The 27,112-nt window shown below is 39.2% G+C and overlaps 1 protein-coding gene and 2 long non-coding RNA genes across 3 annotated transcripts; 2 read left to right on the top strand and 1 right to left on the bottom strand.

Moving 5' to 3' along the window:
* The first annotated feature begins 1,365 nt into the window (after positions 1 to 1,365).
* trappc6b (trafficking protein particle complex subunit 6B) lies at positions 1,366 to 13,647 on the top strand. The gene is made up of 6 exons (XM_022222497.2): positions 1,366 to 1,606; positions 1,707 to 1,774; positions 6,565 to 6,682; positions 7,942 to 8,025; positions 9,103 to 9,196; positions 12,946 to 13,647. Exons 1-6 carry the CDS (start codon positions 1,526 to 1,528, stop codon positions 12,975 to 12,977), a joined length of 477 nt encoding a protein of 158 aa, XP_022078189.1. The 5' UTR covers positions 1,366 to 1,525; the 3' UTR covers positions 12,978 to 13,647.
* A 1,017-nt stretch (positions 13,648 to 14,664) lies between these two features.
* Positions 14,665 to 16,839, top strand: LOC127534378 (uncharacterized). Its single transcript, XR_007942482.1, has 2 exons — positions 14,665 to 15,063; positions 15,809 to 16,839. It is a non-coding gene; the product is annotated as an uncharacterized LOC127534378 (long non-coding RNA).
* Positions 15,586 to 26,136, bottom strand: LOC127534397 (uncharacterized). Its single transcript, XR_007942509.1, has 2 exons — positions 24,076 to 26,136; positions 15,586 to 15,766 (listed from the first exon to the last, which is right to left on the bottom strand). It is a non-coding gene; the product is annotated as an uncharacterized LOC127534397 (long non-coding RNA).
* Between the last annotated feature and the right edge of the window lie 976 nt (positions 26,137 to 27,112).

Consider the following 27,112-nt stretch of genomic DNA (forward strand, 5'->3'; position numbering starts at 1 on the left):
CACCCTCTTTCTCTGACACCAGGTAGTGGCAGATTTTTCTCCCTTTTCCCTCCCTTCTCCTCTCTCTCCAGATGGGCCTAAGTGTGGTGTGTGGTATGAGAGCAGGTGCTGCCAATCTGTAATCACCTGAGGAGTTGTACAAGCAGGTGGGAGTGATCACTGTAGCTACCTTCCTCCTCTCTAAAAGCCACACAGACCCAGATCACTACTTAATGCTGGACTGTTGAACAACCTCAATCAGTACTGATCCCTGTTCCATCTAGCTGCCTTGTATGCACCTTGTTCTAACTGTTGTTTTTTTATTTTCCAGTTCTGGACTCCTTGCTTGCTTGTTAACCTCTCGTCTGGATTCTCTCTGTTCGCTTTTGTCTGCCTGAACCAACCCAGATCATCACCTGTGAAGCTCTGCTGTCTCCCTGTCATGCGCCACCTCTGCTTGCCTTGTCCCTCCTTGCTTTCTCTCATCAGAAGTCTGTTAAGTTTCCTGCTTGCTTTGAATCCAGCCATAGTTACTCATGTAGACCATTGTTTGTATAGTGTGAGTGTAATTCTCGTTTTCTGTTCTGCTGCTTTTCTGGTGTTAGTTGTACTGCATGTCTGTGGTTATTTAGTAGCAACTTCCTAGCTTGGTAGTACTAAGTTCTAGTTAATTTTTTTTTAGGTCACTTTTGTGATTACAGTCCTGTGTTCAGTTTTTGCCCACCTGTCTCACAGGGGTCTCTGTTAATTTCGGTTGCGGAAGCTGCCTTCAGTTTCACGGATTTCACACAATAGGCCCATTTCCTGTTGTAGTTTCTCTGGAAATTGGAAATGAAGCTTTTTTTTTTTTTTTTTTTTTTTTTTTTAAACTCCTTCGCTGATCTATGGCTGTTGCACTACACCGGAGTCTCTGTATCGGCAGCATAACACACCCTTGAAGTTGTCTTCTGTGTTCATTCTTATAGCAGTTTGGCTCATTGCTAGAAGAATAACATGGAGTTCACTTGCCATCTCATGGTCATCAGTTGTAGTTTTGCATAGTTGTCATAGCAATAGCTTCCCAAAACCATGCTGCCATCTCTGAGCAAAGTACATCTGCTGATGCAAACTGCAGAACATGTTGGCAAATGGACTTTAGCTTATTTTCTTATCTATCTTAGATCTTCATGTTCAACATTTACAATTCAACTCCCTCATTTTATCATGGTTCTATTGCTTTCAGGATCGTAAATTTAATATTGGTTACAATTTTGATGTTTATCCTTTTATCTAGCATTGGTGAACCATGTCACAGTATGCGTTCATTAATAAAGGAGTCTACATGAATTAAATGTGATTGACTGGGACAGTTTAGACTCCAGACCACCGGGTGGCGGTAACTGGGGTAGCAGCTGTGCGCTCTTTGCTGGCTAAAGGAACAAGAGAACAGTGGTGTTTGTTTGGTGTTGCGGGTTTGTTTGTCCGTCTATGTGTATGGAGGGATGTCCGTCTCGGTGGAAGTGTCTCAGTAAAGTAGCACCTCAGCGTCAGCGCTTTCACACGAAGAATGGCAGACGAAGCGCCTTTCCAGTTTCTCCACAGCGAAGTGATCGAGTACATTTACAAGTCAGCTGACAGCGGAGAGGCGGTAAGAAGCTGTGATTCAGTCAGAGGTTTACCCCGGAGCTAAATGACTGCAACACTTCAGTCGTTTTTTTTAATTTGTTCTTTTTTTGTCTTGCATTCAGGAAAATGGAAGAAATATCACCAAACTGGAGAATATGGGATTAAGAGTCGGTCAGGGGCTGATAGAGAGGTAGGAAGCTGAAGTGTCAGTGGTGAACAGAAGCTGCATTCAGTGGGAGACCCTGAATTTAGTTCCCTATTGGTAGCTTCTGATTCAGTACATAAGGGAAAAGTTAAATAAGCTAAACTTAAAGGGCTGATTCTGTTTTCGCCACCTCTTCATGTAAGGAAAAACCGTGTTACACATTTCAGGTAAAGCCTTAATGGAGCATGAAACCCACTTTCAGACTCACAAAACCTTAATTTTATGATAAAAAAAAAAGATATGTCGCATTAAGGTTGGGCGACATGTCGGGTTTCCAGCCAGTCAACAACCAACAAATGTATTTGTTAAGGTGACCTCCACTGTTAGAGTCCAATAGTATGAGGTCAGTGTTTCCCATAAATTCATTTACATGTGGCAGCCTGTCACAATGTAACACTGACTGCTCCAGCAACTACCTTCCTTCTATAAAAGCCAGAGGCAGATATGTTTTCATTGACTGACGAGACAGTCTGAACAACCCTTCCTCTCTATCCACACTGACAGCATCCTCTGACAGAAAAACAATCTTGAGTTCATTAAAGGTTAAGATCATGAACACTTTTGCATGAATTTGTCCAAAACTGAGACCTTCAAATTTGGTCAGTCTTGACAACACTGTCAAGTTGAACGTGACTCTTCAGTTAAGTTATTATAAAACTGTGATGCACTCCTTTGCAGGTGTGTTGTTCCTAACAGCAGCAGGGAGATCTAAGACATGTCACATACTTTCTGCATCTGTAAGAGTCACGTGACTTTAATGTTGTTCTCTCTAACTCCATGAAAATCCACACAGACCCCTCTGTGCAAGTCCATGTGCTGCCCAAAATTTGTGTCCACAACACTACAGTCCTGGACAGGTGGGTGTCATCACTTAAGTTATTAGTCACTCAAAAATATTGTGGTGCTGCTCCTCAGCCGAGACTAAGGAGTATGAATTAAATAGTCACAGTCTTGGGAACTACTCAGTTGTATTTTTACTGGGAGAACGAGGCCCCTATAACAACATGGGGATGGGGACAAACCTCTACAGGATTAGGATAAATATTACATTTTTGTGTCTTAACTAATTACTTCACTAATTAAGGTTTCACAAATGTGAAGGTGAGTTTCAGACATGAGTTCTGCATTTCGTTAATGTGTGTGTGGGCCTGTGTGAATGGACTAATGTGTGTGAATAGCTACTGTTCTACACCAGTACAGAGTTGCAAAATGTTGGATTCACGAGCCGAATCGACACTGCAAGGGATTTTCAGCAGTCTTATACCAATTTCTTTGTACAATTACAATAAAGCTATTCTATTCTAGACAGCATTAAGGTTTTACTGAAAATGTGTAACATGCGCACAGAATCAGTTGCTTAGTGTGGTTGGTTAAGCTTTTTTCATCTTTCCCCTTAACAGCGGAATCAGAAGCCACAAATCTGAGGCTATGTTCAGTGTTGTGTTAGAGGGTCAATAAAATCTGTGTCTAAGTCAGGGTTTTATAATGGAATACATTTTATTGCCTTGGCCTTTGATAATTTTGTACAGTTCAGGAGTTTCTGCTCTCTTTTTTTTTTTTTTTTTTTATTCAATGATAAAATGAAGATGTTTGAGTTTTAGATTATTAGGTAAGTGCACCTTTGGCATGAGGAAAATAACAGGCATTTTTCACTTTTGTTACTTCTTAGACTAGATATAATGTGGAACTAATTTATCATAAAATAGATATCCTCTACTTGAAAAACAAAACATTTTCATCGAATACTAATCTGTTGCTTTATGATAAAATTAGAGGCTTTCTGGCTTTCTTTTGCACATTTCAAAAAAATATAAAATTACATGAAAACATCCATCCATTCTCTATACACCGCTTTATCCTCACTAAGGTCGCGGGGGGTGCTGGAGCCTATCCCAGCTGACTCGGGCAAATGCAGGGAACACACTGGACAGGTCGCCACTCTTTCGCAGGGCTACATACACAGACAAACAATCACACTCACACCAGCTACTGGGAGGAAGCCCACGCGTGCACAGGGAGAACATGCAAACTCCATGCAGAAAGGTCCCCGACCCAGGCTGGGATTTGAACTGGGGATCCTCTTGCATCAAGGTGAAATTGCGGACCACTCCACCGCTGTGCAGCCCCTACATAAAAACAGTGTGATGAAAAATACATCACCTCTCATAAAGAGTATAGTCTGGTATATATGTACAGTATCTCACAAAAGTGAGTACACCTCTGACAATTTTGCAAATATTTAATTCTATCTTTTCATAGGACAACACTAAAGAAATGACACTTTGATACAATGTAAAGTAGTCAGAGTAGTGCTTATCTGACAGAGTGTTACTGAGTCAAGCTTCTTCCTTCAGTGGCTTTTAGGGAAGAGCAAGGATCCCAAAGTGTTAGTGGCTACAAGTCACAGTTCACCTCTTCTTCTACCTCTGTGTTCCTAAATCTTATTACAAAAGCTAATCCCGTCTGATTGGACGTAATGTCTCCTCCTAGAGTAATAAAATACTGAAGGTCATTAATGAAAACATCTGAGAAGTCATCCAATATTTCAACAGGAATAGCTTGACATCTCTTACTGTGTGCTGAGAAGACACACTCCTTAAACACACAACTGCACACTATTTGTCAATTCAGATGGGTTTATGCATCCAAGTAGCTATTAGCTAACAGAGCAGTCAGCATACATATCATTGGCATTAAACATCCTGCTTTCATTTTCAAGTTGCTGTCGCTAGCCAAGTAGAAAAACTGTATCAACTATTATGTACTGTACCTCTGTATAAGAAAGACACAAAATGGGCATTAGTCATCTTTTTTGCCATTAGTCTTAATCACCCGAGTTATCAACCCCACATGTCATCCTGTGAGCCCTGTAGAGCTGAAATTACCATAAGATCAGACAGAAACTCTTGATAGTCAACTATTCTTCACACAATAGCCCATTCTCTGGTTTAACCTTCTTCAATTAGAGAATTTTCAGTTTAATCACTGGTAAACATCAGAATTAGTTGTTGTTAACACATTCCCGAGCCCCTGGTAGCCCATAGCGCTCGACCACGGGACATTCACGCTCTCAAACACACACAAACACCTCACCAACGCGTCGGGCTTGTCGAGACCTTTCCAAAAATATATATGTGGGCGAAATACGGGCGGGAAAAAAAATCGCATATTGTTTTTGCAAAAAATATTATTTTTCTTTTTTCTTCTTTCTTTCTTCTTCTTTCTTCTGCTCTTTAAACCGGAATTTGACTCCCTAAACATGCTCGAAAACTCACCAAATTTTGCACAAAATTCAGTTCCGGCTTGGCTTGTCACGATACTAGAATTTCAACTTCGATACCGATACCCAGTTCAGTATCGATACTCGATACCATTTCGATACCACACGGAACAAATTAAAGCACAGGCTGTTGTACTTTGCTGTAAAAACATTTTTTTAATTGGGAAAAACTTCTGTATCATTAATACAATATTTTTTAAAGATGTATGAGGTAGTGCAAAACAAAATAGTATGTCAGCATTTAACCTCAATGACATTGACAACCCTGAGTGATCTGTTTGCAGCCCTACACAACCCAAACACCAGCTCTGTAAGTCCCAGGACTCAGTTATAAACTGTAAAGTTACTGCCATGTATGAAGTTGCTGCTCTGCTGGTTCAAAGGTCTGTTGTGCATGAAAAGTATGTTTTTTCTGAAAGCTGATCCATGATGAGTTGTTTTGTTGCATCGTATAATGTAGGCATTTCAGTGCTCATGAAATGATTACGTGAGGGAATCGACTCTGTCCACTCTCAGCGCCACTCTGGAGCTATAAGAGAAACATCACACTTAGCAGATGCAAATACATTTGTATCTCGTTAAATTAAAGCAGTCAATTAGGATTACTCGGGCTGCGGGCATGCCTGCTAACATTGGCAAAAAGCCCCATGTAACATTATGTTTTGGACTAGCGCTAGCTAGCTAGCTTAGTCGGCTAATGCCCTAGCAACGTTACGTTGCCGTTTAGGATGTAAATACAACTCAGAAAATATTGATACTTTGGGCCCAATTTGGACATTTTCACTTGGGGTGTACTCATTTTTGTTGCCAGTGGTTTAGGCATTAATGGCTGTGTGTTGAGCTATTTTGAGGGGTTAGTAACTTTACACTGTTATGCAAGCTGTGCACCGGCTACTTTACATTGTATCAAAGTGTCATTTCTTTATTGTTGTCCCATGAAAAGATAAGGTGTATTATTGTTCAGTTTTTTTAAAAATAAGTTAGTGAACTTTGTAGTTAATCAATATTGCAAGCAAACCTTTTACTGGATGTGTTTTATTTTTAATTACACTCCCATTCAAAAGTTTGGGGTCATCCAGACAGTTCCATGTTTTCCATGAACACACTTTTATTCATGTATTAATGTAATTACACAAGGGTTTTCTAATCATCAGTTAGCCTTTCAACGCCATTAGCTAACACATTGAACATTAGAATATAGGAGTGATTGTTGCCGAAAAAGGGGCCTCTGTAGCCCCATCTAGATATTCCATTAAAAATCAGCCATTTCCAGCTAAAATAGTGATATACCACAATTACAGTGTCTCGACTGGAATTATAATTAATTTAATGTTGTCTTCATTGAAAAAAAATAGACATTTCTAAGTGACCCCAAACTTTTAAACGGCAGTGTAAGTATTATATAAATATTTATTACGGCAACAATGCTTAGAATTAAGTGAATGCTTTTGTCAAGTTTTTGTCCTGCTTTCAAAAAGCTTTTGCTTTTCTCTAGATTGACTAAAGACACAGCACGATTTAAAGATGAGCTGGACATCATGAAGTTCATATGCAAAGACTTCTGGACCTGTGTGTTTAAGAAGCAAATTGACAACCTTCGTACCAATCACCAGGTAGCACTGAATTCCTGTTGTTTCATTCAGTCATATGACAGGTTATTATTAACATTACTTATCAACACGGCAAACTCAGCCTTCAGCCTGACAAACTGAAAATAATTTATATTGTTTTACATTTACGTAATCTATACTTTGCAAATCTATATATACTTTGTATATATACTATGGTAGATACAATAATTACCCTCAATATTAAAACCACTGCCAAACATTGTCGGCCACCTAAACAGCTCTGACCCATTAAGGTGTGGACTCTCCAAGCGCTCTGAATGCATCCTGTGGTATCGGACACTAGGACACAGCAGATCCTTGAAAGGCACTGTGTACAACACTCAGAACCACTAGATGTCACTAGAGCACCAGCATTTCAGAGCAAAACAAACGGTCTCGTCTGTAACTTCTCCTTATGCCTTTCATTTACAACCAGAAAGCTTTTGTACACCAGAGCCAACAAAAAATAGTCTAACCACAGCCTTTTGTTCACGCTAACATTGTATAAGACATTGAATGCTTGAAACAAGACGCTGTTAGCTCAGGGATTGTTACTTTTGCTTGGTCTGTCCCTCCTGCTCCACTGCATGTGTTCCATTGTATGTTCATGAGACACAGCAGAGCAGACACGCACAGTGTGTTCATCCTGGTGCCATCTCAGCACCAGTTAAATGACACATACGTACTTGACCGTCCAAGTAAGAAAAAGCATAATTCATCAAACCAGGCCACCTTCTTCCATTGCTTCATGGTGCAGTTGTGATACTCACAAGCCCACTATGAGCACATTCAGAGTTGGACAGGGACATCATTGGCATTCTGGCTGGGTACGTTCTGCATCTTTCTGTTACAGCAAGCATTGATGTTTTCTGCAATTGCAGCTGTTCACCAGTTGTCATTCCTGGGATTGGTTCTCATAGATACTTACCACTGCATATTGTTAACAAATCACTGGACCTCCTCTTTTGTAGATACTCTGATCTAGTTGTCTGACCATCCAATTGGTCCCTTGTTAAAGTTCCTCAGATCCTTACATTGCCCATTTTCTTTCTTCAGACACACCAAATTCACCAATTGATGTGACAATTTCCACTGTAATATAATAATCAGTAGTATACAATAGTATCTGACAGTGGTTTTAATGTTGTGACTGAGCAGCGTAACTATCAATACTGTCATTTTTCCCCATCTCCTTTCACCAGCCATACTGCTATATGCTGTGTCAATTCTGTCAGTGTCAATGATGTTGTGATGTGTTTCAGGGCATCTATGTTCTGCAGGACAACAAGTTCAGATTACTGAGTCATCTCTCAGCTGGAAAGCAGTATCTGGAACATGCCCCAAAGGTGCACTGCTGTTATTTCATGAGATTCCATGACTATCTTGAGATGTCTTTTCTTGGGCTGTCTAGTAACTCTTCCTTTTACAATTCATAAATTGCTAAGACTTCATTACACTAATACGTTTTCATTTTAAAATGGTATTTTAAAACCCCAGTGTGTCTGTCCAAACAAGAGTTGAAGTGTTTCAGAAGCTGTGCGCAAGCTTCTGATAAGCTGCTGGTTGCATCTTTGACCACTTCTCCTGAAACAATTGTGAAGTTTAACAAAATGTGTTGGTTGTCTGACAGACTTGTTTCTCCACCACAGTCCACAGATTGTCAATGGGGTTTAAGTCAGGACTTTGGGGTGACCAATCTAAAAACCTTTATTCTAGCCTTTATTTAATAATTTCTTCATCACTTTTAATGTGTCTTTGGGGTCATTGTTTTGTTGAAACGTCCAACTGCATCCAACACACATCATATTTCAACACTGACACATCTCCATCAGACAGTTCAAGACATTCCCACTGTAGTCTGAGTGTATGAAACGAGCCCTATTTAAATCAGGGTTGAGAAGTCAGCATTTGTAGTCCATTGTAGTCACTCACAAGAAGTTAAGAGTTAATGCCACTAAGAAAATTTGATTAGCAAAGATTTCTACATCACCAAAACTGATGATACAAGTTGCTGTATGTATACTTTAGACTCAGCAAATGTTGACATGTATGCAGAGGAACTATATTAATTATATAAAAGAACAAAAAACAAATATTGTTTTTTTTTGTGACAAAGATCTATTACAGATAATTAACAGTTTTAAGAGTCACTGGAACCTCAAAGTGCCATGATATACATGGTTTTCACAAGTGTATGGAAATGTTTGTTTCAACTGTGTGATCTGTGGGCTATTTTGGGTTGAAACATGAAAGACGCATACTAAGAACATGTGAGAATTCTATTAATTTGTTGCAAAGGATTATATTAAGGAGATTTTAATTTACATAGCCAGTACCTGTCCAATAAAATCCTTCATTTAGCCTGAACCTGACCTCATCCTCACTGACCACATTACAGTGATGATTATTTTTTTTCTCTTCAGTACCTGGCCTTTACCTGTGGTCTGGTTAGAGGAGCTCTGTCCAACCTGGGAGTGAAGAGTATTGTGACTGCTGAGGTGTCCATCATGCCTGCCTGTAAGATGCACATCATTTGACTATCATTCAATCAGATACTCAGAAACTTTGTTCTGGGAAAAACTAGTTGGATGAAATAAAAATCATGTCTACTATTGTTTCAGAGGCTTTTAGCGATATCCTTTTGTCTTCGTCAGTGACAGGTTTTCTTTTCCTGGACCAACACCATCTGTTAAGGAATTCTTGAATTGCTGGTGAAAGCTCCACAACAAAAGGGTCTTTGCTGTCCCACCACTCAGTTTTTCAATTTTCAAAATATTTAGTCTGACATGTAAGATCTCATATGACGAGATTTGTAAGGTGTTGTGTTTTTTTAAAATAAAATTTATGGTGTACAATAAAATCTGCAAACATAGGAAGGCTCACTGCTGCCATTCCACAAGCTCCCATAACTAGATAGCCTTCTAGCTTTACAAGACAGTAAGAATTTTGATCAGTTTTCTACATCGGAACTGGGCAGCAATAGTCAGCCAGCTACAGTTTGCACAATCCTACTTACTACTTCCAAAGCCATTCTAAATGAGCATCTGTCTGGCAGACCACGCAGTTTATTTACAGCCTTCTGCTAACTCTTAAAAGGTCTTTGCCATGACTGAAGCACTCCAGTAACTCTATCGTGGACTACAGGTGTGCACTCCCTGTCGCTGAGATTTGGACGAGGCAGTGGATTACAGTTATTTTTAAAGGCAATGTCTCAACAATAATCGAAAAATCCTTAGTGTTAGCTTATGTGGCTAACATTACCATGACCTTTTGTTGCATGCCCATTAATCAGAGCTCTGCAGAAGCTGTAAGAATGAGGGACACACAGAGATCATAGAAACTTTTGATGGAGAGAAGAAGTGGGTGGGTTACCGTGTTTTCATGTCATGTTTTGTACCCAATTAAGCTGTTCTAATTGACATGTTGTTCAGTTGTGTCTGTCAGTTACTGTGCAGCTGTTTGGCTTTGTGATGTCAATCACATTTAGAGAATCTTTTTCCTGTAGCAGTTGTGCATAGCAGCAGCTCAGCTGCATTTCATACTATAGACTGATGGCTCAATTGGAACAGGACCAAAACCTAGAGTTATACCAGCAAATTTGATAAATGGTCAAATTTACCATCTTAGCAGTGTTTTGAGCTGAAAAGTGAAATACATACTGACATTTAAGACTTGAATCAATTTGCTAAAAAGGGGCACATTGTGGGACCTTCAAAGAAGGTTTTTTTCCTTAAAAATACCCCTAACTAAAATTTTATCATCACGGGCAATAAATTCTAAACCTTGAAAGGTGAGCCTGAGGGAGGAAATCTAGAAATCTAGTTTCCTCTTAGACCACTTGAATTCCAATATGCTAAAATTCTACTCTGTAACTTTTGACCTATGATGGCAAAAATACTGCCAGTTTAAGTGTTACTCAGCAAAATGCATTTTCTGTTGAACACATTTCCCTTCTCAAAAGACACTTGCAAAGATTATCTAGTAGAGTATTGCCAATACTTTTCTTTTATGTTAATATTTACTTGCTTGCAATCTTTGTCATGGTGTTTTTAGGCCAATTGCACAGAAACCTTAGCTGTGGTACTGCTGCTATTTTAGATGATCAAAAGCCAATTAATCAAACTGTATTTATCTATAACTTTTCATTCAAATATAAAGTAAAGCAAAGTGTTTTACAGATAATATTTATTATAATTGTAAATGTCAGGGATGATTATGCAATGAACTGCCAACTTTTCTTTGGTCACAATTATTTGATTACAAGATATATGGAGATATATGTTTGTTATTACCACAATCAGAAAGTGTGTATTTGCTTGTTACAGTCACCTCCAAAAGTATTGGAACAGCATGTTCAATTCCTTTGTTTTTGTTGTATGCTGAAGACATTTGGGTTTCAGATAAAAAGATGAATATGACACAAAAGTTCAGAATTCCAGCTTTTATTTCGTGGTTTATACATCAAAATGTGTTAAACAACCCAGAAAAGATTACCTTTCCTTTGAACCCACCCACTTTTCAAGTGAGCAAAAGTATTGGAACAGACAATATTAAATGAACTTAAAGTGAATAACATTTATTATTTGGTGGCATAACCCTTACTTGCAATAACTGCATCGAGCCTGCGACCCATTGTCTTCACCAGGCTGTTGCATTCTTAATTAGAAATGCTGTTCCAGGCCTTTACTGCAGCCTCTTTCAGTTCTTGTTTGTTTCTGGGGTTTTCTCCCTTCATTCTCCTCTTCAGGAGGTAAAATGCATGTTCTATTGGGTTAAGGTCTGGTGATTGACTTGGCAAGTCCAAGACCTTCCATTTTTCCCCCCTGATGAAGTCCTTTGTTGTGTTGGCAGTGTGCTTTGGATCATTGTCTTGTTTCAAGATGAAGCTTCTCCTGATTAGTTTGGATGCATTTTTCTGTAAATTGCCAGCCAAAATGGTTTTGTAGACATCAGAATTCATTCTGCTGCTACCATCATGAGTTACATCATCAATAAAGACTAGTGAGCCCGTTCCAGAAGCAGCCATGCAAGCCCAAGCAATGGCACTACCTCCACCATGTTTCACAGATGAGCTTGTATGTTTTGGATCATAAGCAGATTCTTTCTTTCTCCATACTTTGGCCTTTCCATCACTTTGGTAGAGGTTAATCTTGGTCTCATCAGTCAATAAAACTTTGTTCCAAAACTTTTGTGGCTGATCTCTGTACTTCTTTGCAAAATCCAATCTGGCCTTCCGATTCTTTTTGCTGATGAGTGGTTTGCATCTTTGATATGGCCTCTATATTCCTTCTCTCGAAGTCTTCTTCGAACAGTGGATTGTGACACTTTCACTCCTGCCCTGTGGAGGTTTCAGTGATGTCAGTGACTGTTGTTTTTGGGTTTTTCTTCACAGCTCTCACAATGTTTCTGTCATCAACTGTTGTTGTTACCCTGAGCCGACCTGTTCGATGTTTGTTGCTCAGTACACCAGTAGTTTCTTTCTTTTTCAGAACATTCCAAATGGTTGTAGTGGCTATGCCCAATGTTTGTGCAATAGCTCTGATTTTCCCTCTTCTCTCAGCTTCAAAATGGTTTGTTTTTCCCCCACAGACAGCTCTCTGGTCTTCATGTTTGCTTAACAGAAAATGCCGTTTTCACAAGTGAAACCCAAAGCCAAAAACAAGAACTATTTAATGTCTCTGCAATCGATCTAAAAGGCAACACCTGGGCAACTAGAAACACCCATCAGTCACATGTTCCAATACTTTTGTTCACTTGAAAAGTGGGTGGGCTCAAAGAAAAGGTCATCTTTCCTGGGTTGTTTAACACATCTTGATGTAAAAAACACAAAATAAAAGTTGGAATTCTGAACTTTTGTGTCATATTCATCTTTTTATCTGAAACCCAAATGTCTTCCGTATACAACAAAAACAAAGGAATTGAACTTGCTGTTCCAATACTTTTGGAGGTGACTGTATGATAATTTGATCCAAGTGAAAGCAGCTGGACATGTGCATATAAACTGGGTGATACAGCTATAACTAGCAGTGTACAATTTAGAGGACAAGAACTGTTTTTTGGCATGAAGTCATTTTTTGACAAGGTACCCGATTTCCTGGGTTGGTTCCCTGTAAGTAGGTGGCGATCCTTGGCCGGGTGATGGGTAACCACCTTATTAAGTTATGATGGAAAAACGTTCAAGCAGAAGGAAATCTGCAGTTTCTTTTTGTTTTTGAATGTGAGAACTGACACACTCCTTCTCGATTCTTTTCTTTTTATCTCTACAGGTAAATTCCAGGTCATGATCCAGAAATCGTAGGGACTAGCAGAGGCTACACTCAGTCTGCACGCTCCTTTGCCTTTATATATCCTTGAGTTGTTGCCATTAAAGGGAAACACCACCAATCCTAATCTGTACAATGTATTGCACACTACACTTTAGGGATTATGGGGATGTTTGGAAAAAGTTTGTATAAACAGCATTCAAAGCCCTATTCTCTGATGAGCCTGATAGTCTTTCCAGGATAACAGTTTCTGTTTGACACATCATGATTATCATAATTGGCCAAATATATTTGGCCAAGATGTTTTCTGAGAATGATTGAGAGGTGATGTATTGTTTTTCCACTTACAGTCTGTGTCTCACTAAATAAAATGTCTTATTATTGTTATGGAAGTGCTTTGGTGCCCCCTGATAGTGCAAAGTAAACTGCAAAATGTCAGTTTGATTGGAAACTGTATTCAAATAGTTTTTCAATGAAATCAAAGAAATATTGATAATAATCACTAACCTATTTTTTTTAAAATACAAGTGCATTTTTTTGTATACTAGTCTGTCAAAAAGGTGTCAGAATCCATTTGAGAACTTCAAACTTTTGAGTATGTGAAACTCCAGAAAACCAGTTTTTCTGTTTACTTGTCCTTTTTTTTCCTGCAAAAACTGTTTAATTGTGCCCCAATAAAGAAACTTGTGCGTTATTGGCCTTAAACTGTCTTGTCAGTCTTATTATTTTTTTCAGCAGCAGCAGGGAACTGATAGCCCCACTGTGTTACCTACCCAGCATCCTGCAGCACACAAATAACTGCTGCTGTAAACCAGCGGGTGTAATCACAAGTGGCTCCAAAATTAGTAGGAGATTCTCCAACATAAAATGTACTAGTGAGCATCAATTCGCACAGCATTATAGTTCTGAAAATCACTGGTGAAATTGACTCAGAACCAGATAGAACACTTCCTTAACAGCAGAGATGATGGTCTCTACCAAGTACCCCATCAAATTTGGAAATTTGTTCAGTACAGTTAAAAAAAAAAACAAAACAGGTAGGTATAATGCTTATCCGTTTGTCTCATTATTCTGCGAAGGACCGCGGCGGAGTAGTGTGACTAAACACCAACATTCAAAAACAGACTAACAGATTTGGATGAAATTCTCAGGGAAGGTCAGAAATGACACAAGGACCAAGTGATTACATTTTAGCAGTGATGCAACTTATAGTCTGGATCCATGGATTATTTAAAGATGCCTGTGTTATTGCGAGAAAGCAACAAACCATAACTGTAACTATGACAACAAGTGAACACTGTGTCAGCTGCCTATTTTGATCACGATTGGGATCCTACTACAAAACCATTGCTGCGGACTTATCTGTCGGAAATCATGCAACGACTGAGCAGCCTTGGCAGAGCACTGCAGTCCCTGAGTGCTTTTCTTGTTTAGTCCTCTGTTTTGATTAATGTTCTCACCAACACACCAGTGACTTGTCGCTTTTGACGGATTGAATGAGTTCATGAAACAGTTCTCAGTTGTTCAGTAAAAGGCACTCTAGAGGGGAGCTGCAGCTGCAACAGAGCTGGTTTGTACGTTTGCCACTACACTGTTAATTGTTTTAAGTTCATTCAGCTTAGAAACACAAGTTCCCCTACTGCCTTAACAATGTGAGTTAACTGCATTTTAGTTCATTAACTTAATGTCATCTTGTAAGTTGTGCAAGTGTAAAGGGTCCGTGTATGTTTTGGTAATTGGATTTTCCGTTCTAAAGCAGGTATTGAAAAACAAAAAACGAATGGTTATTTGATTTTCGTTTTCAAAGGCAAAAATTAAAATTGAAATACAAGGCGTTTTTCCTTTTCACGATCAAAAATGGATATACGAATTTTAAAAAATGCTTTGATTTTCATTTTTTATTTACAAAAACAAAAAATAAAATAAGTCAGAGACAGAAACGAAATAAGAACCGTTTTTCATTTTCTGAGACCGGAAGTGGTCATCAGCAAGGGTGGTCAGATTGAATCAGAGCCGAGGAGTCTCTGTCCCGCCCACATTTACCGGCTTCTGCTGTTTATGGACGCTGCTACCGCTGCTGCTAACAACGTTAGCTTCCAAAAGTGGAGATAAACTCTACAGGTAAGTGTTAAAGTCAACTTTGTAACTAGTTGCACTCTTCTCTACTTCTGGACAATATCACATATAAAGCAGTGAAGTTACTGTAAGTTACCATCAGACTGTAACCTCTGATATAAACTTGTTCTAACATCATGTTTTAAAGTCGTTCTATAAATCTCAATTTATGTTTCCTAACTTTGTATTTACAATGAGGCTAATCCCGGTTAGTCAGTGTTATCTATTAGGTGTAGCTAAGTGTCCTGAAGGTCACAGCTGATCAATCATAATAGATCAGTCATAAGGAAACTGCTGTTTCGAGGCGCAGCTCATTAATGATCAGCAGATAGAAATTAATCTATGTTAACGTTCCTCCACAGAACTCTGATGAATGTTAATCTCTCAATTCAATCAATGAAGAACAGTTCAGTTCTGAGTTAATATATCTGTTCTTTGCTTCAGACTCTATTTAACAGCTTCTGTTCATACAACAGTGTACGGTCAGATAACTGTGAAGCTCATGTTAATGCTAATGATACATTAGAATAAAAATAATAAACTTTATTGTCCATCTAAGGCAGTAAAATACTCTTTGGCCTCAACCAGGAAAACAAACATTTCTATAAGATTAGAAAGTAGGACAAAATACAACACTCTGTTGTGTTTCATTCGTACCCTGATGTGTTCATTCTGATATTTAAAGTTCCAGCAGTTGGACTGAAAGAACCTTGGAGATCTTCTTCTCACTGTTTGTGTCTTTTCCTTCCAGCCTTGGTCTGGATCATTGGGAACATCTGATCTGATGGACTGAGAGCTACAGAGAACATGAACATCCAGCTGTGGTTCTCTGAACAGTCTTCTCTCCATCGCTGTGAGGAAGAGCAGCACTGATGCCCTCCTCATGCTTCCATTAAGAACAATGATGCTGCAGATTCAGCTCCTCTCTTCATAATACTTGTCTTGTGACTGTTCAATTTTTACACTTCACTGTCAGCAACACATTATTTATTTCATCCATTTATTACGTGTTTACACATCTTTACAGTTCACAATTGTTAAATAATGCAGTTTTTAAATGTGCAATGAAGGAAATAATGAAGCTCTTGAGCTGAATGTGTTGATGTTTTAATGCTGCATATCTGCTATAAATAACATTGTACAGGGTTTCTGCTGATATCAACCAGTCAAATTTAATGCTTTTTAATGCCATTTTTATGCTATACTGTAAAAATTTAATGCCACGACCATGAACTCAAAATACACGGGTTTGTTTTTTTTTTGTAAAAGATGGTTTTTATATGAAAACCCTACATTTGACTATTTCTGAATCTGGGAACCACCCCTGAACACCAACGGGCTGCAGTCATTCTCTGAAATCCACGTTTTTGAGCCATTTTTGCTGGAATTTGTGTTTCCCCATTTCCCAGCCTGGTCCAGCCTGCCGGCCACTTTAAAAACATGCAGTTTTTAGAAATTGTACCCAACCGGCTGGAACAGTTATCTCAGTGCTTCGGCATGTTTACGCAGATGCACATACCTGACAAATCGCAGTCTATAAATATATTATTGTCAATTATTTTCTTGAAAACTGCAGAAAGAAATTTTAATGCCACCGAGAATCAAATTTAATGATTTTTAATGCCATTTAAAGCCTTAATTTCTGCAAAATCAACTTAATGACTATTAATGTTCTGCAGAAACCCTGTTGTATTTCTGCTACAGCAGCAGAGATGAAGTTAAAGGTGATAAATAGAATCTGTGAATACTAAGAACAGAGAATAATAAACTGCTGAAAGAGTTGCTCTGTCCTGTCAGTGAAAGCTAAACAGGAAGTGGTTCACTGAGGATGTCGTCCATTCAGTCTCCTTCACAACCAGATGAGGGTTTCCTTCTGTTGGCTTCACTCAGAAGATCCTCACAGTGAACATGAGACACCTGAGATGAAGAGAGATGTCACAGTATCAGCATCAACAGCAGAGGTTCATTTTAAAGTGACCCTGGAAAGATTTCCTATTTCATATAGTTTTCCAAGCACTGAACAACAGAAAGACCTGTAGTCACTTTAGCTTTAGGAGAGGATTTTATTATCCAGCTTATCTGTGCTGCAGTTTAAATGTATTAACTGTAGTGTTCATCATTATTTTGGACATATTCTGGGAGGTTATTTTTCTAATCTGCACTAAGACGTACTACAACATGTGAATCAGTCATTAAACAATGTTAACCACTAGAGAGTAGATTTACTGTTTTCTCCAGTTTAACTTCAGAGACTCAGCAGATATTTAGGACTACTGACAACACAGAACCTTAACCTTACTGTTTTAATCACATTTAGGTTTTCTAAACGTTACATTAATGTGAACCAGCGTCTCCACACAGTTTTATTAACTAAATGTACCACATTACACTAACACGACACACTTCAGCCTTTTCCATGAAACACAACACAAACATCGTTAGCTTAATGCTACACTAGGTTTAATCAGGCTACGACTGAGCAGCTCGCTCGGTTAGCATCACTAATTTATATTAAAGCTAATATTTACTGGATGCTAACTCTCTTCTCTTGTCAATACACAAAGAAATAAACTCCACCAACATCTGGACTGCATGGCACACATTATATCTGACACGAAAGTTGCATATGAAGTGCATTAAAAGCGGCACTGATAAGAAAATAAACATTTAGCCTACTTACCGAACTTTCAGTGTCTGCTGGTAGAATCAGCCGAAGGTAGCAAAATGGTTAAAACAAGCCAACAGGCAGGAAAAGTGTCTGTGGAAAAGGTTCTGCTTCTTCACCGATAAACCACCAGTGACCATATCAGAATTAATCCTCCAGACTGTCAGTCATTCCAGACGAACTGTCAATCAGGTAACCACGCCCCCTTGCGTCGCAAAACTTAATAAATAAAAAAATCGATATTGATTTATTTTAAGATCGGCCACTTGATCTTTCATTTTGATCATGAAAACAAACAAAAAAACCCCATTTATTTACAGTCTATGCACCGTACTCTGTTTAGCTCCACCCTTGCTGATGACCACTTCCGGTCTCAGAAAACGATAAAACGGACCTTTTTTCGTTTCTGTCTCTTACTTATTTTATTTTTTGTTATCGTAAATAAAAAATGAAAATCAAAGCATTTTTTAAAATTCGTATATCCCTTTATGATCGTGAAAAGGAAAAACGCCTTGTATTTCAATTTTGATTTTTGCCTTTGAAAACGAAAATCAAATAACCACTCGTTTTTTGTTTTTCAATACCCGCTTTAGAACGGAAAATCCAATTACCAAAATATACACGGACCGTGGGACAAGGTACGTTTTATCCGTTTGATTCCCGGCTATAAAACACACAAGCAGAAACAAAAAATCAAGCCGTTTTTTCGTTTTTTCGTTTTGAGCAAAAAACAAAAAAAGAGGAAGCGGTTGTTTTTTTCGTTTTTTCGTTTTCACCCCCAAAATGAAAATACGACTCAATATTCCGTTTCATTGGTGGGCGGGGCTTCGGAGCCTGCCAGTGCACAATAAAGCTCCTGCCCATCACAATAAAGCTCTTGCGCTGGCAGGCACAGACAGACTGACTTTCATTGTATTGCCTGCCCCCACTGCACTTCCCCTAACTCTAAATCACAGCAAGTCGTGTACACAGTAATGACAGTCATAACCAGTGGTGTAGTCTAGTTTTTTCTACTGGGTATACTCCAACCTCATAAACCAAAGCCAGGTCAGGTTCTCATATATGTGCGCGTGCGCGTGCACTCACACGTCCACACACACACACACACACACACACACACAGCAGCAGCTCCTTTATTTCAAACTACCAATTAGATACTTATAGACATTATAGTGTCAGCAGCTCCTCCTCCTGCCATCAGGTAGAGCTGATGTTTCCTCTTCATCAGGTAGACCTGATGTTTCCTCTCCATCAGGTAGACCTGATGTTTCCTCTTCATCAGGTAGAGCTGATGTTTCCTCTTCATCAGGTAGACCTGATGTTTCCTCTTCATCAGGTAGAGCTGATGTTTCCTCTTCATCAGGCTCCCTTTCCTAAACGTTAACCTTAGCTCCAGCTGTAGTGTTCCCTAAAGCGGCAGTATTCACAGGACAAGCAACAGGCTTATTAAAACACTGAAATAGTTTCATTTAGCTTTGCTTTCTTTTCTTATTTTTTCTCCACTGACTGATGTTGGGTCATTAGAAGTTCTAGACTCATGTCCCTCTTCTTCTAAGTCAGGGGTATTCAGCTAAAATTCAGAGAGGTCCAGTCAGCAAAGGTCCAGAACATCATAATGTCTAACTTGAGTTACTGTGATATATGCTGATGTAACCTGGTAGTTTTATTAGAGTCTGCCTGTAATCAAAAACTGACCGTCAAATAAATTCAGTACGGTTCAAAAACATTTTGACATTTATTAATAAATAACTTATATATAACTGTATATCTTAGAATAAAGTGCAGAACTTAAAAAAGCATGCACTCTCAAGTCTCTGCACTCCAGCCATATCCACCCCTGTACAATAAAACCCTTCTTCAACTTCTCCGGTTCTGGTATAGTGGCTCTCGGCTCGGGTCTGCCTAGCTAACTCGTGACATCTTTTAATGACCCAACATCAGTCAGTGGAGAAAAAGAAAGCAAAGCTAAATGAAACTATTTCAGTGTTTTAATAAGCATGTTGCTTGTCCTGTGAATACTGCCGCTTTAGGGAACACTACAGCTGGAGCTAAGGTTAACGTTCAGGAAAGGGAGCCTGATGAAGAGGAAACATCAGCTCTACCTGATGGCAGGAGGAGGAGCTGCTGACGCTATAATGTCTATAAGTATCTAATTGGTAGTTTGAAATAAAGGAGCTGCTCTGTGTGTGTGTGTGTGTGTACGCGTGGACGTGTGAGTGCACGCGCACATATATGAGAACCTGACCTGGCTTTGGTTTATGAGGTTGGAGTATACCCAGTAGAAAAAACTAGACTACACCACTGGTTATGACTGTCATTACTGTGTACACGACTTGCTTTGATTTAGAGTTAGGGGAAGTGCAGTGGGGGCAGGCAATACAATGAAAGTCAGTCTGTCTATGAATGCCAGCGCAAGAGCTTTATTGTGATGGGCAGGAGCTTTATTGTGCACCGGTGGGCTCTGAAACCCCGCCCACCAATGAAACGGAATATGGAGTCGTATTTTCATTTTGGGGGTGAAAACGAAAAAACGAAAAAACCAACCGTTTCCTCTTTTATTGTTTTTTGTTCAAAACGAAAAAACGAAAAAACGAACCGTTTCCTGCTTTTTTTGTTTTTTGCTCAAAACGAAAAAACGAAAAAACGGCTTGATTTTTTGTTTCTGCTTGTGTCTTTTACAGCCAGGAATCAAACGGGTACCTTGTCCATTAAAGACGGTCCGTGTATATTTTGGTAATTGGATTTTCCGTTGTAAAGCAGGTATTGAAAAACAAAAAACGAGTGGTTATTTGATTTTCGTTTTCAAAGGCAAAAATTAAAATTGAAATACAAGGCGTTTTTCCTTTTCACGATCATAAAGGGATATACGAATTTTTAAAAAATGCTTTGATTTTCATTTTTATTTACAAAAACAAAAAATAAAATAAGTAAGCGACAGAAACGAAATAAGACCCGTTTTTCATTTTCTGAGACCGGAAGTGGTCATCAGCAAGGGTGGAGCCGTGATTGGTCAGACTCTGTCCCGCCCACATTTTTCGGCTTCTGCTGTTTATGGACGCTGCTACCGCTGCTGCTAACAACGTTAGCTTCCAAAAGTGGAGATAAACTCTACAGGTAAGTGTTAAAGTCAACTTTGTAACTAGTTGCACTCTTCTCTACTTCTGGACAATAGACCTTTTCGCAGTGACGTCAGAGTCTGGGACACGTGACCATACCTTCCTTAGCAACGCACGCCGCCATTTTAAGAGGGGGCAACAAAGGCTGAATCCCAAACCGCCCCTACACACTATCCCTACACACTACCCCTCCGTTTGCGCGTTCCCGCGGAGGGTCCTCCATATTAAGGGCCGTCCCAAACCACGTAGTGCGGAGGGAGAGTGGACTGTTCAGCCCTTAAATAGCGAGTCTGCATCGATGCTCACTCTGGACAACTTTTTCAGGAAGTGCAACGTTGAAATGGAGGAGGAAACAAACATATTGATGTAAGTTCCACATGCATCCTTTATTTCTCCCACGCCTTTTTCACACTGACAGAACATCACAAAAAGAGTGGTGTAAAAAGATAAATCAAAAGAAACAAATCTTCTTCTCTGCTGACGTTTGAATTAATTGTGCACCCCCTGACACCTTCAAATTTGAACACAACTGACAGAATTCATTTATTCATTTGTTGGATTTGAAATGCCAGATAATAGGATTGGAAAACATGTGAGTGAAAAAAGTGGAATGCTTTCATCTTCTGGAAGCAGCAGCGATCCTTGATAGTTGCAACCTGTGCCACAGCGCTACAGCCATGCACAGTAGGCGTCTTTGTGTTACCATGGCAATGACGTCTTCCGTTTTCTGGTGAGACGACAGGGCGTCCCATTCCTGACGATCGTATTTATACCCTCCCCCTTCAATAATAGGTGCCCTCCACAGCTGCGAGTGTGACTTCTTTTGGAGTGACACTCGGTAGTGGAGGGGGAGTGTGTAGGGGGCGGTTTGGGATTCAGCCAAAGTCATTAGCAACCGCGATTTGACCGCCGAAACCGCGCAGTTTTGACCCGGAGAAAAATGTCTGCTGATTATTTCGGAAATCTTGAGCCAAAAGCCAAGCTACGGTATCAAGAAAAATTAGAACTGGTTGGTTTGCAGTCATGTCCGTACCAAATTCCTCTGGTTTCATGGGAAAACGACCCTACTATGTGGCCAGATCTTCAATGACACTCCATTTACGAGTACCTTATCAACAGCCCAGGCATCCACACAATGGAGAAGATGAAGACTTATAAAAGCCTGGACTCATACGTTTTCTTTGAGGTATGCTTATATTTATATGTTTTTGTGCATACAGGTCAATGTCAGAATGATAAATGCCTTGTAAGATACGGCTACACCAGCTCCGCTATGCTAAGCAAATGTTAAGCTAACGGGGTGAGCCATTACACCTTTTAATTTCAAGTGGAAGTAGTTTATGTATATTAGTTAGATGTGCATTATCAAAACTAAGAGTCAGATACCTGTAAATGAGCTCTACCCACCCTAGGCCCAAGGGTATGAGGTACTAACAATAATGAGGACAATGCTGCTGATTACAGCATAGTAGTTAGCAGAACGAAAGGGAGGAGAGAAGGGAGACTTGTTTGTTCAGTATTGAGTTTAGGAGTGTTTAAAAATAGCAGTGTGAGTAGAAAGACCCCTGACTTTTTGTGGGAAGCACAGCTAGCACTAGCCTAAGCTAAGTAGCTAGCCCTCAACATTTCAGATAATTATAGACATCATAAGCTGCAGTCAATTCCAGCCATTTTCAGTACAAAAAATCGCTAATATTCTATTTGTAAATAAAAATATTACGAGAAATACAGGGAATATTGGACGCGCATCGCGAAGTGCATTTCCTTGAAAACGACCTATTCGTGGAATATATACCGACTTCAAGACATGTTTTGGACAAAATATGTTACTGGCTTGTTTCGTCTGGATGTCCAAGGTTGGATTATGGCCGTTTTTTGTGGAATATTTTCATCTGTGTGTAATAATGAACCCGGAAATGTGAGTCGCGCTGTGTACGTTGAAGCCGTGAATAGAGAACGGATGGATGGATGGATATTCGTTGTTTTTCGGACAAATGTGGTTATATTACCCGCTGTGGTAATCACATCTGAAAGTGGTTTATACCGGCAGATTCATGAGAATCTAAGCTTTCCATCGGCGTATAGTGTTTGTATAATCGCGTTTGCAGTTTTCAGACATTTAGCAAATTGCTTATGCAGATCTCAAAGTGTACCGCGGGCGGGACACTGAAGCGCAAGTGGTTGCTTATTAATTAATAATTTCAGAAAATCAGTTAAGGGGTAATAATTTCATGAAACACAACATACCATTGATTAAATGCTGACTGCAAACATAGGACCATTTTGACTGTGGGCTCCATGTGGTCCCATTATTGTTAATCCGCCTCAATGCTGTGAGCCATAAAGTCCTTTTCTGGCCCTTTTCAGTCGGAATCCTGTAAAAGGAAATGTTCTTGTTGCTCCATGACTGAGAACTACAGCCAAAAACAGCGCAGGTTTTTGCATATCTGCTTTTGGTCGTTCAAATCGGGAGGGAAACGTGGGAAAGTAATGGTCGTCAAGGCAAAGCATACCCCTCTTAAAATGGCGGAATCGCGTTGCTAGGGCCGGTGACCGGCGGTGACGTTTGATGATGACGTTTCGGAAAAAGGTCTATATCACATATAAAGCAGTGAAGTTACTGTAAGTTAACATCAGACTGTAACCTCTGATATAAACTTGTTCTAACATCGTGTTTTAAAGTCGTTCTGTAAATCTCAATTTATGTTTCCTAACTTTGTGTTTACACTGAGGCTAATCCCGGTTAGTCAGTGTTATCTATTAGGTGTAGCTAAGTGTCCTGAAGGTCACAGCTGATCAATCATAATAGATCAGTCATAAGGGAAACTGCTGTTTCGAGGTACAGTTCATTAATGATCAGCAGACAGAAATTAATCTATGTTAACGTTCCTCCACAGAACTGTTACTGATGAATGTTAATCTCTCAGTTCAATGAATGAAGAACAATTCAGTTCTGAGTTCATATCTCTGTTCTTTGCTTCAGACATTTTTTTCTCTACAACAGTGTACGGTCAGATAACTGTGGAGCTCATGTTAACGCTAATGATACATTAGAATAAAAATAATAAACTTTACTGTCCATCTAAGGCAGTAAAATACTCTTTGGCCTCAACCAGGAAAACAAACATTTCTATAAGAATAGAAAGTAGGACAAAATACAACACTCTGTTGTGTTTCATTCGTACCCTGATGTGTTCACTCTCATATTTAAAGTTCCAGCAGTTGGACTGAAGGAACCTTGGAGATCTTCTTCTCACTGTTCGTGTCTTTTCCTTCCAGCCTTGGTCTGGATCATTTGGAACATCTAGTCTGATGGACTGAAAGCTACAGAGAACATGAACATCCAGCTGTGGTTGTCTGAACAGTCTTCTCTCCATCACTGTGAGGAAGAGCAGCACTGATGTTCTCCTCATCCTTTCATTAAGAACAATAATGCTGCAGATTCAGCTCCTCTCTTCATAATACAACTTGTCTTGTGACTGTTCAGTTTTTACACTTCACTGTCAGCAACACATTATTTCATCCATTTATTATGTGTTTACACATCTTTACAGTTCACAATTGTTAAATAATGCAGTTTTTAAATGTGCAATGAAGGAAATAATGAAGCTCTTGACCTGAATGTGTTGATGTTTTAATGCTACATATCTGTTACAAATAACATGGACTTTTTATATTGTACAGGGTTTCTGCAGATATCAACCAGTCAAATTTAATGCTTTTTAATGCAATTTTAATGCTATACTGTAAAATTTTAATGCCACGACCATGAACTCAAATTACACGGGTTTATTTTATTTTTTTTTGTAAAAGATGGTTTTTATATGAAAACCCTACATTTGACTATTTCTGAATCTGGGAACCACCCCTGAACACCAACGGGCTGCAGTCATTCTCTGAAATCCACGTTTTTGAGCCATTTTTGCTGGAATTTGTGTTTCCCCATTTCACAGCCTGGTCCAGCCTGCCGGCCACTTTAAAAACATGCAGTTTTTAGAAATTGTACCCAACCGGCTGGAACAATTATCTCAATGCTTCGGCATGTTTACGCAGATGCACATATCTGACAAATCGCAGTCTATAAATATATATTATTGTCAACTATTTTCTTGAAAACTGCAGAAAGGAATTTTAATGCCACCAAGAATCAAATTTAATGATTTTTAATGCCATTTAAGGCCTTAATTTTTGCAAAATCAACTTAATGATTATTAATGTCCTGCAGAAACCCTGTTGTATTTCTGCTACAGCAGCAGAGATGAAGTTAAAGGTGATAAATAGAATCTGTGAATACTAAGAACAGAGAATAATAAACTGCTGAAAGAGTTGATCTGTCCTTCTGTCAGTGAAAGTGAAACAGGAAGTGGTTCACTGAGGATGTCGTCCATTCAGTCTCCTTCTTCACAACCAGATGAGGTTTTCCTTCTGTTGGCTTCACTCAGAAGATCCTCACAGTGAACATGAGACACCTGAGATGAAGAGAGATGTCACAGTATCAGCATCAACAGCAGAGGTTCATTTTAAAGTATCCCTGGAAAGATTTCCTCTTTCATATAGTTTTCCAAGCACTGAATGACAGAAAGACCTGTAGTCACTTTAGCTTTAGGAGAGGGTTTTATTATCCAGCTTATCTGTGCTGCAGTTTAAATGTATTAACTGTAGTGTTCGTCATTATTTTGGACATATTCTGGGAGGTTATTTTTCAAATCTGCACTAAGATGTACTACAACATGTGAATCAGACATTAAACAATGTTAACGACTAGAGAGTAAATTTACTGTTTTCTCCATTTTAACTTCAGAGACTCAGCAGATATTTAGGACGACTGACAACACAGAACCTTAACCTTACTGTTTGAATCACATTTAGGTTTTCTAAACGTTACATTAATGTGAACCAGCGTCTCCACACAGTTTTATTAACTAAATGTACCACATTACACTAACACAACACACTTCAGCTGTTTCCATAAAACACAATGCAAACATCGTTAGCTTAAGGCTACAATACGTTTAATCAAGCTAAGACTGAGCAGCTCGCTCGGTTAGCATCACTAATTTATATTAAAGCTAATATTTACTGGATTTAGTGGTTGACTGATCTGCAGGCGACGTCTGACGTTACGGTGAGCGTATTGCGTCATTTCCTGTTTCAGCACTGTGTCGTGTTGTTAGCATCATAGATATATACAAACACTAGATGGCTCATGAGCGCTGTCAGCCTATGGGGAGCGACGTCGCCACATGGCGGCCATCTTGGGACAGGGCTGCTCGATCACTCATAACATTAAAGTCAATGGAGCATTTTAAAATCACTGTAGATTGCTCAATTTTCAACCGATTTTAGAACAGCTTGGTTTGTTATAAACGTCAGAGATGTACTTCTTTTACTCTTACATAAGAATAATTAAAACCATTGAATTCATATAATAATGAACACAGATATCATCTTTTTTCAGCATAAATGGATGTAAATGTAATTTTATTATTTAGCATTGCACTTCTTTATTACTATCAGCTTTCTAATGCACAGTGTCAAGTGGGGCCTAGTTATTTGAGATCCCAGGAGCAACCACCACCTAAATAAAAGCTTTAAGCAAACCAATGAAAAGTTAAAATGAGAAACTATATAAGTTAACCACATGATTATGCTTATGCTTGATGCAAGAATGATTTTAATAGGCTGATATATATTCTGGAAATGATGATTGCTATAGAAGAGAATGATTTAAAATAAGTTATTTGATCATGCTAAGAAAAATGATTTAAAGAAGTGATTCAGTGTAACTAAGTGAGTTTTGACTTGAAGTAATCTGTGCTGTTCTGAGTTGTGTGCAGGGCAAAAAGCAGAAGTCACCATGACACTGCAGAAAGGAGGACATTGAGGAAGTTCTGTGGCCAAATATGGTCTTGGCAACATGTCTCAAGCAATGTGTGTGTGTGTTAACAACGGAAGGTGGATGCTGTGTACTTGTTGGAAAAACATGATTTCTGTATTACTGATGTATGTGATAACAAGTTGATTGCATGAGTTAGACGGTGTCAGGGGCGTACCTAGCCAGAGATGTGTGTATTAGAGGATGACACTATAAAAGAGAGAGTCAGAGACACTGAATTCGGAGTTCTCCCCCGGAAGGGAGAGATGCTGCTCGCCGGAGCTGCCGGGGAGCATCGCCAGAGTTCTGAAGAATCTTCACCGGACCCTTTTGCCCAAGAGACGTGAAGACAACGCGGGACTTAGGCTCCAGAGTTCGCTGAGAACATCGTTGGAGGCA

The sequence above is a fragment of the Acanthochromis polyacanthus genome, chromosome 6 (assembly GCF_021347895.1).
Source record: "Acanthochromis polyacanthus isolate Apoly-LR-REF ecotype Palm Island chromosome 6, KAUST_Apoly_ChrSc, whole genome shotgun sequence".
Classification (NCBI taxonomy): Eukaryota; Metazoa; Chordata; class Actinopteri; family Pomacentridae; genus Acanthochromis; species Acanthochromis polyacanthus.